Source organism: Zalophus californianus, chromosome 5, assembly GCF_009762305.2.
Source record: "Zalophus californianus isolate mZalCal1 chromosome 5, mZalCal1.pri.v2, whole genome shotgun sequence".
Classification (NCBI taxonomy): domain Eukaryota; kingdom Metazoa; phylum Chordata; class Mammalia; order Carnivora; family Otariidae; genus Zalophus; species Zalophus californianus.
The window spans coordinates 28295772-28312420 of record NC_045599.1 but is presented as its reverse complement, the minus strand read 5'-3'; the positions used below and the strand labels follow the sequence as shown (position 1 = coordinate 28312420).

General features: G+C 41.0%; 2 protein-coding genes across 5 annotated transcripts in view; both read right to left on the bottom strand.

Annotated features, from left to right (window-relative positions):
* Positions 1 to 10848, bottom strand: part of CATSPER3 (cation channel sperm associated 3) — a 36747-nt gene extending 25899 nt beyond the window's left edge. The window contains exons 1-2 of the mRNA XM_027604974.2: positions 10307 to 10848; positions 7796 to 7949 (exon numbers count right to left, since the gene is read on the bottom strand). Of these exons, the coding sequence (XP_027460775.2) occupies positions 7796 to 7949; positions 10307 to 10407 (255 nt within the window). The 5' untranslated portion in view covers positions 10408 to 10848. The remainder of the gene's footprint in view (positions 1 to 7795; positions 7950 to 10306) is intronic.
* Positions 7478 to 16649, bottom strand: part of PCBD2 (pterin-4 alpha-carbinolamine dehydratase 2) — a 58911-nt gene continuing 49739 nt past the window's right edge. For 2 of the 4 annotated variants that reach the window (XM_027604975.2, XM_027604979.2), the window contains exon 4: positions 16233 to 16482. In XM_027604975.2, coding sequence (XP_027460776.1) covers positions 16387 to 16482 — 96 coding nt within the window. In that variant the 3' untranslated portion in view covers positions 16233 to 16386. Of the gene's footprint in view, positions 7950 to 12648; positions 12783 to 16232; positions 16483 to 16649 lie in introns of those variants that run through there. The other 2 variants (XM_027604978.2, XM_027604976.2) reach the window with 2 other exon arrangements.

Below are 16649 nucleotides of genomic sequence, written 5' to 3'. Positions count from 1 at the left end.
AGGCTTTCAGCATGTCCTTTGTTTATATCAACTGGTTTGTTGTTGTTTTGCCCCAGATGGCGGTGGGTTATTCATTTGCCTCTCATTGCTTTTGAGAAATGCTCTCTACAGAGTTACCTTTCCGCACTGAGAAAGTTCCAAGTTAGGCAAAACAAAGGTAATAGCCTTGCATCAGTCCTTCAGGTAGCCCTCAGACAGGTCAAAATAGACAACACAACTCTTTAAGAACAAGGTCTGCAGAAAAAAAAACAAACAAACAAACAAAAAAAAAACAGGGTCTGCTCTGCTGCTTCTGGACCCAAAGAGACCAGAGTCCCACAGTGACAACTTAGGCTGCCATCTTGAGGGCAATCACCATGCTGAGGAGGGGAGTGGGTCAGGGACAAATTAAAATGTTGCAAAGTTTTCTTATCTTTTAAAAGTTCACTCTTTCTTGGGACGCCTGGGTGGTGCAGTTGGTTTCAGCTCAGGTCATGATCTCAGTCATGAGATGGAGCCCTGTGACAAGCTCCAGGTTGGGCTCCAAGCTCAGCAGGGAGTCTGCTTGGGATTCTCTCTCCTTCTCCCTCTGCCACTCCCCCCCTCCACTCGCTCACACTCTCTCTCTAAAATAAATAATCTATGGGATGCCTGGGTGGCTTAGTCAGTTAAATGTATGCCTTCAGCTCAGGTCACGATCCTGGGGTCCTGGGATCGAGTCCCACATCAGGCTCCCTGCTCAGTGGGGAGCCTGCTTCCCCCTCTGCCCCTCCCCCTGCTTATACATGTGTGTGCTCTCTCTGACAAATAAATAAAATCTTTTAAAAAATAATCTTTTTGAAAAATAGAAAAATGTTGGCTTTCTTGATTCACTGTTCAGTCATTTACTATAAACCTTTGACTGTTTTCCAGAGTTCTGACAGTTTTTGCCCTTTTTCAGGTATTTCTGTGGACAGATGGACCCTTAGAGCTACCTACTCTACCATTTTCACTGACATCACTCATCTTCATTTTTGAAGGATGGGTTTTCTGGATGTAGAATTCTTGGTTGACAGTCTTTTCCTTTCAGCACTTTGAATACAATATCCCACTGCCTTCTGGCCACTGTAGTTTCCAGTGATAAATCAGCATTAATTTTATGGAGGATCCTTTGTATGTGATGAATCACTTCTCCACTGGTACTCTCAAATTCTCTTTCAACAGTTTGTTTATGATGTGTCTAGATGAATTTCTGAGTCTATTCTTAGAGTTCGCTGATATTTTTGGATGTGTGGATTAATGTTTTTCATCAAATTTGGGGAATTTTGGGCCATTATTCTTTTATATTTTTTTTCTGCCCTTTCTCTCGTCTCCTGGGACACCTTGTTTATTTAATGTGTTCCACATGTCTCTGCTCATTTTTATTCCTTCATTTTTCTTTCTGTTCCTCACACTGGAGAATCTCAATTGACCTATCTGTTTTTCAATTCCTTCCTCCAGTAGCTCAGATCTGCTACTGAATTCCTCTAGTGAATTTTTCATTTCAATTATTGTACTTCTCAACTAAAGAATTTCTATTTTGCTCTTTTTAATAATTTCTCTCTTTATTCATATACTCTATTTGGTGAGACATTCCTCTCATACTTTCCTTTACTTCTTTAGATAGAATTATTTTTCGAGTACTTTGAACACATTTACAAGCTCTAATTTAAAAATCTTTGCTTAGAAAGCCTAAGAAAGGGGCTTCCTCAGGGACAGTTTCTACTGACTGTACTTTTATTTGCTTTTGTAGGGGCCATACATTCGTGTTTCTTTGCATGTTTTAAGATTTTGTCATTATTGTTAGAAAGTGGATATTTTAAATTATATAAAATTGGAACCCTGGACATCAGATGATCCCCTCTCCCTAGAATTTTGTTATTGTTGCCATTTTTTTAAGGGACTTTCCAGAAGTACTTCTGTAAAGTCTGTATTCTTTGTTATGTGTGGCCAAAGACCCACTCAGCTAACTTAATGGTCTGCTAATGAATGGACAGATATTTCCATAAATGCCTGGACCCACTAAGTCTCCCAGCCTTTGCCACGAGGTTCTGAGTGTTGGGGCATACATTTAATAGTCCAGCAGTTTATATCTCTGCCTTAGCCTTCAATTCCTGCTGGCAGAGTCTCAAGATTTTCCAGAGGTGAAAGAACAGGGTCTTCTCAGGACCTTCCTGATACTTTCACTGAGATCCTCCAAAATGGTAATAATTTTTCAGAGTTTCATAGTTAATCAAGGGTTTTCATACATGTTATCCAATGATCTCAGCCATCCTGTGTGCACTAATAACATCACTTTACAAATGTTGAGCTGAACAATTTTGAGATTAAGTAACTTGCCAAAAGCCCCAATTTCTGTAACACTGAAATCTGCATCCCTTCCACAGCACAGAACGTCCCCCAGGCTTGCAAACCAGGGTCCTACAGGAGGTATGTTTTGTGACCCACATGGCCTCTGGAGGGCAATCAAAGATTCAGATTCCTCAACTCGGCTCTTCCCCTGACTCCTATCAAGTGCCATACCTACCATGATGTTCTACGGTCCATTACCAAACACTGTAGAATGCTGGGGTAGATGCACTGCCATACCAACAGGTTCACAGAAGTGGTGCCAAATGGACACTGACCCTCACATCACCACCTCCATGACCTCTGACCCCACATTGTGTTGATGCTGACCATTTTTACTACCAAGAAAGAAATTTGTTATTTACTATAAATGAAGATAGAGTCCATTTTTAACCATTTTATTATACAGCAAAACATACATAGAGAACCACACAAATATATAGCCTAATGGACATACATAGAGAACGACACAAACAAATAATAGCCTAAATACAAGGCCAACACCCCTGTAACTACAACCTGGGTCAAGAAATACAACTTTGTTCACCAGCTATCCCAAAAGTCCTCCACGTGCACCATCCCAATTACAACTTCCTCCCTTTCCCCCACATTAACCAGTATCCTGATTTTCACAGTAATCACTCTCTTGCATTTCTCTATAGATAGGAACCCATGTACACATCCCTGGAACTAATACTTTAGTCTTGCCCTTTGGTTTTTTTTTTTTTTTTTTTAATTTGATGTCTTTTAAGTCTTCCATTCCTTTTTCCTTTCAATTTACCTGTTGATGAACCCAGGCAGTTTGACTGGTAGAATTTCCCAGTCTGGATTTTGCTGACTACACACTCATGATGCAGCTCAGCATGCTCCCCTGCCCTCTATTTTCCAGGAACAGGTAGTTGGATCCAAAAACTAGATCAGATTCAGGTTTCATCTCTTTGGCAAGATTATAGGTTCTGTTCTTTCATAGCAGGCATATATCTGCTTACCTCCCCTTTTATGATGGTAGCAGCCATTCATGCTCATTTCCTAGATCCATTTCTTCACTGGGGGTTGAAAATAGTGATACTCCTATCATTTCCCTTTTCATTTTTTTTTTTAAGATTTTATTTATTTGACAGAGAGAGACATGCAAATCTCTTTAGCGAGAGAGGGAACACAAGCAGGGGGAGTGGGAGAGGGAGAAGCAGGCTTCCTGCTGAGCAGGGAGCCCAATGTGGGGCTCAATCCCAGGACCCTGGGATCATGACCTGAGCCAAAGGCAGATGCTTAACGACTGAGCCACCCAGGCGCCCCTCCCTTTTCATTTATTAACTGGGATATTTCTATAGAGTTTTCCCTTACTGACTGTATGGTTACTCAGTAATATGGTTCATATAAGGTCAGTAATGCTTGATTCTTTCTCTTAATAGTTTTAGAGATAAAAATTAGTTCCTTATTACCCTTCAAAAGTGACCAGTTAGTTTTTGGTATCATTATAAACTTATGGACTATTTGAGGCATTCCAATCCATTTTAATTATTATCCTTATTGAAGCCCAAAGTGTCCCATTTTTGGCGTGTAGGAGCCTCTTCAAGTTGTCTCCTGAGTCCTTTTGACATGACCCCAGTAATCTTTGACAGCTTCCTTGCTATGTGTATGACAGGATATTCCTGACTCATCTGGTATGTTTTTTGCCTTGACTTGTGGTCTATCATTTCTCTAAAAATCCCTAGTTTGTTTTTAGTGAGAAATGGCATTTCAACATCACATGAATTGTGAGCATTATGGCTGCATAATTGCTGAGTGGTCAATGTTCTAGGTCTTTCATGGTTAAGGATTAAAATACTTTAGTAATTTATCCTGATGCTTCCAACTTAAATGTCAAACCAGAGGGTTTTTACTTAGCTTTGTCTGTATTACCTCTGTTTCTCCTTTCTTCCATGAGTATATTGGTTCTCAGGAACAAAGAGGATAACAGAACTAAACTGTCCCATATTTGCCCATCTGCTTTATCCCATATTACACACACAACAGTCTCAAAATGGCACTACTAAGAGTATCTCCACTAAGTTGACTCCTAAAAATGGTTTAAAAATTTTTTGGCATTAACTCCCCCCACTCTCCTCCATTTTTGAGTTGTACTGTATCTTCACTGTCAGAGGATAGATTCATTATATGTTGTATTCTCTCCTTGTTAGCCTACAATTATGATTAATTCTACCAATAATTGCATTTAATGCTCATCACTCATCCTAATGTTGATGCACCTCTAGTCATTTTGGTTGGCTGCAACTTATTCTTTACCAAAGGAAGGGCTCAAGGGAACACTATCACCCAAGTGTTTTCATGATTGATGACAGTTTCTCTGTGTGTGTTATATTTGAAAGTCAATTAAAATGGATCTAGAATTCTTGGTTCACATTTTCTTCCCTGAAGTATCTTAAATGTTTTCCTTTAGCATAAAGCATTACCATAGCAAAGTCTGCCAATACTTTCCCTTTCCTTAGCAGCCTCTTTGCCCAGATGCTCAGTTTCCTCCACCCCCCTTTCATTTAGAGTCCAATAATTTTACTAGAATGTTTCAGTGATTGTTGTTCTAAATCCATATTCTCAAGTGTGTAACATGTGCTCTTTCAATACTGAATTTCAATTCTTTTATTTCAGGTAACATTTCTGAAATTATAGATTTGTGTTTGTTCCATCCCTTTACTTTGTTGGTGTTTCAAATCAGGGACTCCTATTATCCTTATGTTGGATCTTTTCTTCCCCCCCCCCCACTGTCTTTCTTTTTAACTTTTTTTTCTTTTTACTTTTTTTTTAAATTTTATTTTTAAGTAATCTACACCCAACGTGGGGCTCAAACTCACAACCCCGAGATCAAGAGCCGCATGTTCCACCAACTGAAACAGCCAGGCACCCCTTCCCCCATTCTCAATATTCATTATTTTTTCTTGAATCCTTTTTATTTCTTCACTTATGATTGATTTTTATTTTTTTTAATATTTTTTAAAGATTTTATTTATTTGTCAGAGACAGAGAGAGAGAAAGAGAGAGCTCAAGCAGGGGGAGGGGCAGAGGGAGAAGCAGACTCCCTGCTGAGCAGGAGCCCGATGCAGGACTCGATCCCGGGACTCCAGGATCATGACCTGAGCTGAAGGCAGTTGCTTAACCAACTGAGCCACCCAGGCACCCTATGATTGATTGATATGATTGATTTTTAAAAATCTCTTCCTTGGGCACCTGGGTGACTCAGTCGGTTGAGCGTCTGCCTTCAGCTCTGGTCACGATCCCAGGGTCCTGGAATCAAGTCCTACATCAGGCTCCCTGCTCAGCGGGGAATCTGCTTCTCCCTCTGCCCCTCCCCTGGCTTGTGCACTCTCTCACTCTCTTTCTCTCAAATAAATAAATAAATAAATAAATTTTTAAAAAAATTAAAATCTCTCCCATTAATACAATATTTCTCTTAAGCTATTACCTGTTGTGTTTAATTGCTCTTAGCTGCATCTTTATTTTTGAAATGACTTTTATTTCTAACTCTTTCCTGAGTTTTGTCACTTTGCCTCTGTTCTTTCCTATTTCATACCATTTTATTAAACATTTACCTTGTTTTGAAATAAGATGCTACAGGGGCGCCTGGGTGGCTCAGTCATTAAGCATCTGCCTTCGGCTCAGGTCATGGTCCCAGGGTCCTGGGATCCAGCCCCGCATCAGGCTCCCTGCTCAGCAAGAAGTCTGCTTCTCCCTCTCCCACTCCCCCTGCTTGTGTTCCCTCTCTCGCTGTGTCTCTCTCTGTCAAATAAATAAATAAAATCTTTAAAAAAAGAAAGAAAGAAAGAAGATGCTACAGTTTGTATCTGTTTTGTGGACATGTCTTTGTGGTGGGCTTCTACTATCTACAGGGATATTATTCTCCAATTTATTCTCTTTTCTCATCTCATAATAAGTCTGTGGGGGATTTTACCTCAATCTCTTTATAATATACTTTTTCCTATGACATTACTTTTCCTGAACTTTTGGAATGTGTGGTTCTAACTTCATGCAGCTCCCTCTTCTGTTTTAAAGATGTGCTAGCTTGATTTTTAAGGTTTCTTCGTTCCATTCCCCTCCTCCAATTTTATCTGGACCTTCTCTTTCTTCATCTCTGGGTCTCTACCCTGCTCAATTTTTATTCCACTCTCATTATTTCTTCTAAGTGGACAGGGAGCGGGGACGGGGAGGGGGATGTCCCTGAAGGGAGCCCTGGCTGGTACTCTTCAGAGTTCATAAGGTCCAGACTATTCTGAACCCTTCAGAAATTACCAGGAACCTCTTGCACTAACCCAGTACTGGACTGAACAACACCCTTCCCAATATCAAATACTGTTCACCAACAGATGAATGGATAAAGAAGATGTGGTGTATATATATATATACAATGAAATGTTACTCAGCCATCAAAAAGAATGAAATCTTGCCATTTGTAACAATGTAGATGGAACTAGAAGGTATTATGCTAAGTGAAATAAGTCAGTCAATGAAAGGCAAATACCATATCATTTCACTCACATGTGGAATTTAAGAAAGAAAACAGATGAACATAAGGGAAAGGAAGGAAAAATAAAATAAGGCAAAAAGAGGGAGGGAGACAAACCATAAGAGACTCTGAACTATAGGAAACAAACTGAGGGTCGCTGAAGGGGAGGTGGTTGGGGGATGGGGTAATAGGGTGATGGGCATTAAGGAGGGCACTTGAGGTAATGAGCACTGGGTGTTATAGGCAACTGATGAATCACTAAATGCTACCTTAAATTAAGTAATTTAAGATTGCTTAAATTCTACCTTATATACTAATAATACAGTATATGTTAATAAAAAAATGCTGTTCTCACATCAGCCCATATTTTCCAATTAATATTTATTGAATGTCCTCTGCTTCCTCTCCCTCAGAGGCTAATACTGTGCAGTTGTGGCTCATAGTAAGGATACCTTTTTAACTAGTTTTGATTTCAGTGTTGCCCATGGGTTTTGGTTTTGCTCCCAAGTTGCTCCATTTTGTTTTTTTCAAGATTGATTTATTTATTTTTAGAGCGAGAGAGAGAGCACACGCACGCAGGGGGAGGGACAGAGGGAGAGAATCCCAAGCAGACTCCCTGCTGAGCGCAGAGCCTGACACGGGGCTCGACCTCACAACCCTGAGGTCATGACCTGAGCCGAAACTGAGAGTTGGACACTTAATTGGACTGAGCCACCCAGGCGTGCTCCAAGTTGTTTTTCTTTTTTTTTTTTTTCAGGAGGAAATTCGGAGAGATTAAAAACCCATGTCACCACTGCTACTATTGCTCCCATCTTTCCAGATTTTAGGGTCTATTAAGTCCTTAGAGCTTTTCTATGGGAAATTTTCTTGAACAAAATGCCTTAAAAATCTTATAACATTTTCACAAATAAAAAGGATGAAACAGAAGAAACTTTACCCATTTTATCTGCTTACCTCAAAAAGTCTGAACAAGTTGTATTTTGTATTATAATCAGTCCACAAGACCACAAAAAAGGCATTCAGTGAGATGATGCTAATCATAATCATCTTAAAAAGACGACTCATTATGACTCTCTTCACAAATGCCTGACACTGAGAATCTCTCCTCCTGTCAGAAAGTTGAATAAGAGGTATGATTATCTTACAACAGAACTAGATCCCAAACATTATACACTTTTTTGTAGAGATGAGGTTCTGCTTTCTCCCCTCTGTGAATATAAATTTAAATATACTTTTAAATTGCAACACAGGGGCGCCTGGGTGGCTCAGATGGCTAAGCATCTGCCTTCAGCTCAGGTCATGATCCCAAGGTCCTGGGATCGAGTCCCACATTGGGCTCCCTGCTCAGTGCACAGCCTGCTTCTCCCTCTCCCTCTGCCATTCTCTCTGCTTATGCTCTCTGGCTCTGTCTATCTCTCTGTCAAATAAATAAATAAAAACTTTAAAAATGAATAAATGAATTGCAACACAATGCAGGACACCTGGCTAGCTCAGTCAGTAGAACAAGTGATTCTTGATCTCAGGGTCCTGAATTTGAGCCCCACATTGGGCATACAGATTACTTAAATAAATGTGTGGCTTTTTTAATCACAACACAATGCTGACTGAATGATGACTAAAATATGTATGATGAGGGGTGCCTGGGTGGCTCAGTCATTAAGCGTATGCCTTCAGCTCAGGTCATGATCCCAGGGTCCCAGGATTGAACCCCGCATCAGGCTCCCTGCTCCGAGGGAAGCCTGCTTCTCCCTCTCCCACTCCCCCTGCTTGCGTTCCCTCTCTCGCTGTGTCTCTCTCTGTCAAATAAATAAATAAAATATTTAAAATAAATAAATAAATCATAATTACAAAAATAAATAAAATATGTATGATGACCCCTAAGTTGATCTGTCCCCACTCAGTTACTTAGTTCCTTCTCTTAGACCTCTGGGGAGAAAAAAATTACTACTCCTTCTCAAGCAAAACAAAGCATTATCTTCATTTACTCCTTCAATACATTTTTACTGAGTGATTACTAATGCCAGGCGAGAGAGCAGACAGCAGACACTGTGGACCACTAAATACTGTCAGTCTAGTAGGAAAAACTGGTAGTAATCAAATCACCACCCATACAAGTGTTCACAAACCAATGATAAAAAAACAAAAAAACTGGACACCCTAAGAAAAAATGGGCACACACAGCCAATCCATGGAATAAGTTCAAATGGTAATGAACTTCCCCCAAAATGTTCGGTAGCACAACTAACGGGACAGGGGGGATGCAAATTAGGTACAGTCATTATTTTTGCTTATAAAATTAGCAAAGATTTAAATGTAATAGTATCTAATGCTGGCAACAGTGTGGTATGATGAGGCAGTCTCATAAACTGCCAAGGGGCGTGTACATTGGCCAACTCCTCTGAAAAGCCTTAGAACTACTTTTAACCTCTGATCCAAGGAACCTACCCCAAGAGAATGCAATCTGGAATGAAGTGGCTCTGGCCAAACTTGTTCATCCCAGCATTACTTACAGTAGTAAGAACTCGGATACAGTTTTAAAGTCTAACAAGAAAGACTGGTTAAGTACATGATGGCATATCCATCTCATGGAATAGTATACAGATACTAAAATATGCCTATGCATTTTTCATGGCTTAAAAAAATGTTTATGATCCACTGGATAGCAAAACACAGAAACAAGACAAGATATAAAATTCTCTACTCGGTATTATTTTAACCGTGCAAAAACGGGTAGCAAAAACTGAGCAAGACACCTGCCAAAATGTTGACAGTGTCTGCCTATGGATGGTAAGCTTACAGTAATTCTTTTTCTTGGTTATATATTTATCTATGCTTTCCAATTTTTCTCAAAAAGTATGTATTATTTTTTCCCATTATATGTAACAAATGAACACACTCTCCTAATAGTAAATACAGAATGTATATAGTTTTATAATCTATAAAAACAAGATGTGTAATTTTCATTGTCTGTTTTGAGATCAGGTCTACTACCTCCAAAGAACCTTCAAATTTTCTAACACAGCAGTTAATAAAAGCAAAGTAAAAAGGACTAAACAGAGTCAAATTCAGTGTATGGGTCAAGTAAGAGCGTGACTGAATGTTGACTTAACTAGCCAGTCATGATATTAAAGCCAAAGAAGCAAAACGTTTGGCTGAGCCTTCACCAACCTCAAGTGAGAAGGCAGACCATCAAGGGCATGCACCTCGCTTTGGGCAGCCAAATGCCCCCAAGCTGCCATTTGCACATTTCTTAACAAGCAATAGAAATAAAGAACACTTGGGGTACCTGGGTGGCTCAGTTAAGCATCTACCTTCGGATCAGGTCATGATCCCAGGGTCTTGGGATCAAGTCCCGCACCGGGCTCCCTGTCCTGCAGGGAACCTGTTTCTCCCTCTGCCTCTCTCTCTGTATGTCTCATGAATAAATTTTAAAAAAAAAGAACGAAAGAAAGAAAGAATATTTACTGAAATTTCCCGAATCTCGCACAGAACGCCACTGATGGATTATCCAACAGCGAGTTAGAAGTGACTCTTGTATTGTTCTGGTAATGAAACTGTTGAGACATTTTCCAAATTCTCAATTTTTATTCCTTGCTTTGATCATCCAACGGAAAATCTCTGCTTAGGGATTTCCTTGGCATCTAGATTCCAAGAGGCCACAGAGCAGGGCCCACAAAAGGAACTCTTGCTTTATGATGTAGTTCTTGGGCATTCTAGTATATTACTAGCCTGCAGGCCCCCAGAGTCAAATACTCCCTAGCTGATCTATGCTGAGATCCTGTCTTCCCAGGGAGACTAAGCACCTCAGTTCAGCGAAAGGGATACAAGTACACAGGAAATGTGAAACTCCAGGCTAAATCTGGGAGATATCAGAGCTAGAGGGGACAAAAGCCCTTCCTTTCTCTGGGGGCGCCTGGGTGGCTCAGTTGGTTAGGCATCTGCCTTTGGCTCAGGTCATGATCTCCGGGTCCTGGGATCAAGCCCCACATTGGGCTTCCTGCTTAGTAAGGAGTCTGCTTCTCTCTCTCTCTCCCTCTCTGCCCCTCCCCATTGCTCATTCTCTCTCTCTCTCAGATAATAAATAAAATCTTTAAAAAAAAGAAGTATCCACATCTGATAGACAAAATCCCTTAATAATGTGTTAAGACTAAGTTAAGGGTCATATAAGAGGGAAAAGCAAAGTTCTCTGGGGTTCTAAGAGCCAAGAGCATACATCCAGGGCACAGGACTGGAAACATCAGGACAGACAGAAAAGATTTTGATGGGTTGGGGCTAGAACACAGAAAAAGGAGGAACACAGAAGGTCAGCCATACCCAGCACTAGCTTACGGGGAGCCTGTAATATGTATATTCGACCCTCCTAAAGCATAGGGGATGAGGCTGTGGGGCTGAGATATTTTAAGTACAAGAGCCATAGGGTTTTTGCTCTATTCAGTTCTTGGGATTGATATATTCTCCTTGCTTTCCTTCTCCTAATCCCTTTGGCTTCCAAGGCAAATCTAGACAGAGGGATCTGGGTAGCCCTCTGTTGTACTAAACCTTTAGTGGCTAAACTGGTCACATTCCTGGAAACATAAATTCTTGAGCCATAAGAAAAGCAAGTAATCACCGCAATAGTTCTGTAGTCTCAGGCATTCTAAAACAAATGTATATGACCGTTCCTGGTAGTAAAACACTCTTGTAGGCAACCAATACACTGAACTGGGAAATAACATCCTATTTACTCAATTTCTGCATTTAAAATCATCAACAGTGAAGCACTAAGAATCACTTCAACTCATGTCCCCAAGATTCAAACTTTAGCCTCATCTTCCCACCCTACATTCCCTTCCTCAGGGATCAGCTCCTCCTATACCTCCTACTGCCTCCTTTGGTCATATGGCCCTTAATGCCTTCTGGGCTCATGCCCAACATCCCCACAGCAGCCACCTGGAGCAGCTGCTGGAACAAAGCCTGAATTAGTTCTCCACCTGAATCTGTTTCCACCTGCCCCAGTACATCAATGTGTCTACTCAAGTTGGGGGACATAGAAGGCCCCTGGTAGGTGTATGCTGTAGGAATATCCAAACGAACGGCATCGGGGGTCCTTATGCTTGCTCAAGCAGCTGAGCATGGTGGGAGTCCATCTCCAGGAACCCTAATGGTATATTTCCATGCCTTCCCTCTTGAAGCATCAAAGCACACTTTGGGGGAGAAATGGAAAGGAGATTAAGGATGTAAAGAATTCTTTCACGATGCTTGGAGGGGTGAGGAAAGATGGCCAGCTGGAAGCAGCAGAGAGAAGTCCAGTTGTTGTTAGAATACCCCATGAGCACAGCTAAGCACAGCTGAATGTGGTTTTTGAAGTCACTGATGAGCCGAATCCCCAGTAGCTCGCCATGATAGTATAGTGGTTAGTACTCTGCGTTGTGAAGTCACTGATGAACACATCTAGTCTGGGAATGGAACTCCAGCTGGTGAGCACAATCAGACGTGACAAGCTTCTCCAGGGCCTACTGAAATCATCCATATTTTCTCACAGACAGGTGGGCATGACAGGCACCCTGGGATAAGAAGCCAAAGGGGCACCTCCTCCCTTTCAGCAGCAACTCACACTGTGCCCAACGTGGGTGCCACCCTCCCAATCACACACAGCTGGGGACGTAAGCAGTCAGCAGGCGTAACAGCTTGGTGACTCAAGTCTTCTGGCCAAGAGTCACTCCTTTACCTGTCCCAAGAACTTGCACTGAAACAAAAAGCTCACATATTATAGCCAAACCCTATTACAGCTCTTGGTGTTTTGCAGGAAATTCCACAAAATTGAAAGTTACAGAGTTCAACCAGTCTATTTTTGAACACTGGATGAGAGAGCATATAGACGGCTCCATACTTACACTAGTGCTGCAGGACTTTAATGGGAGTCAGGTTTGGGTCCAAACACAATATACACGCTGCTTTCTGTCTAGAGCAAAAACATAAAGAACCATGCTCATTCTGTTTATCCAAAGATTTCCTAACTCCTACCAATGCCAGAAAGTAACCATTATTTTCAAACGTTAACTTCAATTTAGAAAAGGGAACTGTCAAACATGCCAGCACCTGGTTTGTTACCTATGGAGGTCCATCCAAAGGGTCATAGTTCATGTCTATGGAACTCCTCTCTACACCAGAGATCATTTGGAAAGAAAATGGAAGGGAAACCAAAGCTTACTACATCAGAAAAGCCACTGCCATTGCACAAAGATTTGGAACAGAAGGGAACCTGGGAGGCTCCAACGTTGACAGTGCCTTTTGAGGCTGAAATGTCAGTTACTTGAACAGAGTCTGGAGATTCATTCTGTTGGAATTTACCCCGGTGAGTACTTCCACAGCCCTCTACTGTGGGATCTCTGATTCTCTGCAGTCAAGCCTGTGAGTTCCAGCAGATGCAACAACCCTTAACAAGGACCTGATGTCAAACCCTCATGTAGCTGCTAATTAGCAGATGCATTCTCGGGTCCTCACCACTGCAATAACAAGCCAAATTCTGCTCTCCCCACTGTGCTAATATGTGGTATATATGTTACCAGCCAACAAGCTGAGCCTCTCATGCTTATATTCAAAATAAGGGGAAAGGTTTCAGGGTACAGTGAAACAAGTTCAATGACACCAAAGGGAACAAACAAATCCAGAAGGTGGGATACGCCACAGGACACCTGATCCCATTTTTACAGTAAGTCAATGACATGGGGAAAGCAAGGGGGGGGCCATTAAAAGAATAAAGAGACCAGATGTGATGGGTGGACTTCATGTGGATCCTGATTAAAACAAAATTACTGTCCAAGGGCATTCCTGACCTTCAGGGAAATCTGATTTTGCCTGGGTATTAGGTAATACCAAGGAATCATGGTTTATTTTATTAGGTGAAATAATAGCATTATGGTTTATACAAGAAAACGACCATATTTTCTAGAGATATTTACTGAAGGATGTAGGGGTAAAAGGACATGCTGTCTGGGATTTTAAATTTTAAAGCTTTTAAATGAAAAAGAGAAATGGAGAATTATATGAAGAAAACTGATGTAAAATCTTGATAATTGTTAAATCTGAGTGCATAAGGGTTCAATGTACTATTCACTTTATTTTTAAATATGCTTAAACTTGTTCATGTTCAAAAATTCATGTGAGGGGCGCCTGGGTGGCTTAGCCGGTTAAGCGGCTGCCTTCAGCTCAGGTCATGATCTCAGGGTCCTGGGATCGAGTCCCACATCGGGCTCCCTGCTCAGCGGGGAGCCTGCTTCTCCCTCTTCCTCTGCCCCCCCCCCACAGCTCATGCTCGCGCTCGCTCTCTAATAAAAATCTTTAAAAAATTAAATTAAAAAATCAAAAAATAAAAATTCATGTGAAAAAACTGAAGCACTGACCTAAAAATCTCTGGTAATAAAATGTTTAAAAGTTCCCAAATGTATAATATAGGAAAGAGTTTATAAAAACACAATGCAGGGCACCTGGCTGGTTCAGTTGGAAGAATATGCAACTCTTGATCTCAGGGTTTTGAGTTTGAGCCCCAGGTTCGGTGTGGAGATTACTTAAAAAATAAAATCTTTAAAAAAAAAAAAAAAGGGTTTGCCTTTTCCTCCAAAAAAATTTCTAAGAAGTACCAATTCTGCATCTCCCAGCAGCCACAGAATCTGGGCAGCTCTTGTCTCTCTTCATATGGAGGGTGTACTCCATATCCACAGGGCAAACTGACAGTACCTGTCTCTCCCCGGCCAACAGACCCAGCCAAGAACTGGCTTCAGAGAGCTCAGCCTCCTTGCCCTGTTTCCATATGGCTTCTCTGATTGGGGCCAGGGTTGGGTGGGGAGGGGAAGGTTTGCTTGTTGTAACAAACAGATTTTTCTGGTCTCTGAAATGAGGTGGGTTACAAAGATGATCCCTGTTAAATCCTGCTACCATATGCTTCAAGGGATTAACACACCTTCCTCGGACAGATATATATTTATATATATTCTTTAAATCTATATTCTAATCTTATTAATGAGTACATTCCATGGGGTGCCTGGGTGGCTCAGTTGGCTAATCATCTGCCTTTGGCTCGGGTCATGATCTCAGGGTCCTGGGATCCAGCCCCACATCAGGCTCCCTGCTGGGCAGGGACTCTGCCTCTCCCTCTCCCTCTGCCCCTCCCCCTGTTCATGCCCTCCCTCTCTCTCTCTCTCTCAAATAAATAAGTAAAATCTTTTAAAAATTAAATTAAGCTCTCAAATAAATAAAATCTTTTTAAAATTAAATTAAGTAAAAAAAAATACATTCCTGGGGCACCTGGGTGACTCAGTCATTGGGCGTCTGCCTTTGGCTCAGATCATGATCCCAGGGTCCTGGGATCGAGCCTCGCATCGGGCTCCCTGCTTGGTGGGAAACCTGCTTCTCCCTCTCCCACTCCCCCTGCTTGTGTTCCCTCTCTCGCTGTGTCTCTCTCTGTCAAATAAATAAATAAAATCTTAAATAAAAAAAAAAATACACTCCTGAGGCGCCTGGGTGACTCAGTTGGCTGAGTGTCTGACTCTTGGTTCCGGCTCAGATCATGATCTCATGGTCGTGCGACTGAGCCGCACATCAGGCTCCGCACTCAGTGGAGAGTCTGCTTCAGATTCTGTCTCCCTCTCCCTCTCTAAAATAAATAAATAAAATCTTAAATAATAAATACATTCCTGAGTTCCTTCAAAGAACACTGGTATTATAATTTTTAAGTAATAGATTACTTTATATTCCATTTTACCCCTATCGGTGACACACAGAATACATAGAGTTCATTATGGGATAAAAACTCAGTAGCTTCTAACTTAGTGGCTATAGACCCTCAGTTCAGGAGTCACAAACTACAAACGATTTTAAAGAATGACCCTTAATTCCTCCTAACGCAGAAAGTCAAATAACGATCTGGCAAGTTGGTCACTATAACAGTGAATCCTTGTATTGCCCCAAGGTGCCAGAGGCCATTGTTAAGACACCTGTCCACTCCTTCAATCCCTATCTGAAAAGGATAAAACAAGACAGCTTACCCATTTTCTGTGACTTTTGTAATCTAACTACTTAGCTAAAATAGCAGCTACAGTCCAAATCAACTTCAGCATCGTTAAGAATTGTTATAGATGGTTAAAACCATTTACCTACAGAGTTCACCATTCTTCTTCTACCTTCTAATTATTCTCCAACACAGTGCATTGATTGGTAAAGTCACCATCATCACTTGAATTTCTGGGTTATAAAACATGTGCAAACTCCCCCATCCCAATTTCTGGGCTTTAAGAATGCTATTTCTCTCTTTGAATATTATTAATATAATTCCCTGAGTTGGTTTACTTTATGTAAAAAAAAAAAAATACAGAAGGAATTTCTTTTCATTAGAAATAATGAAAAATCCTCAGGCTCAAGTTTAAATCATTTTGTAATTAAGTACTAATTGTATAAAAGACTGTTCAAAAGGGGAGCTTAAATTGACAACTGAATTTGTTCATGTGAACTGCCTTCCACATACATGATGGCAAGATGTGCATCAGGTTTGACATGCATTTTGGAAGCAATCACACAGAAGCAGCTGCTTTTTCAATAAACTTGGCCAGTTTCACATCTCTCTTGGTCAGTCCACCACAGTCGTGTGACGTTAGGGTTATCTGCACCTAAGAAACACAGAAGCAGTTTTTCAAACCTGGAGCTGCAATTCATGGTTCTCATCCTGGGTGGTTCGGAAATCAATCTATTTTTCAACGTTCACATTTCACAATTGGGGAGATTAAATGATTTACAAAATACTACATTATTAATAAGCACAGCATTTCCAAAACTG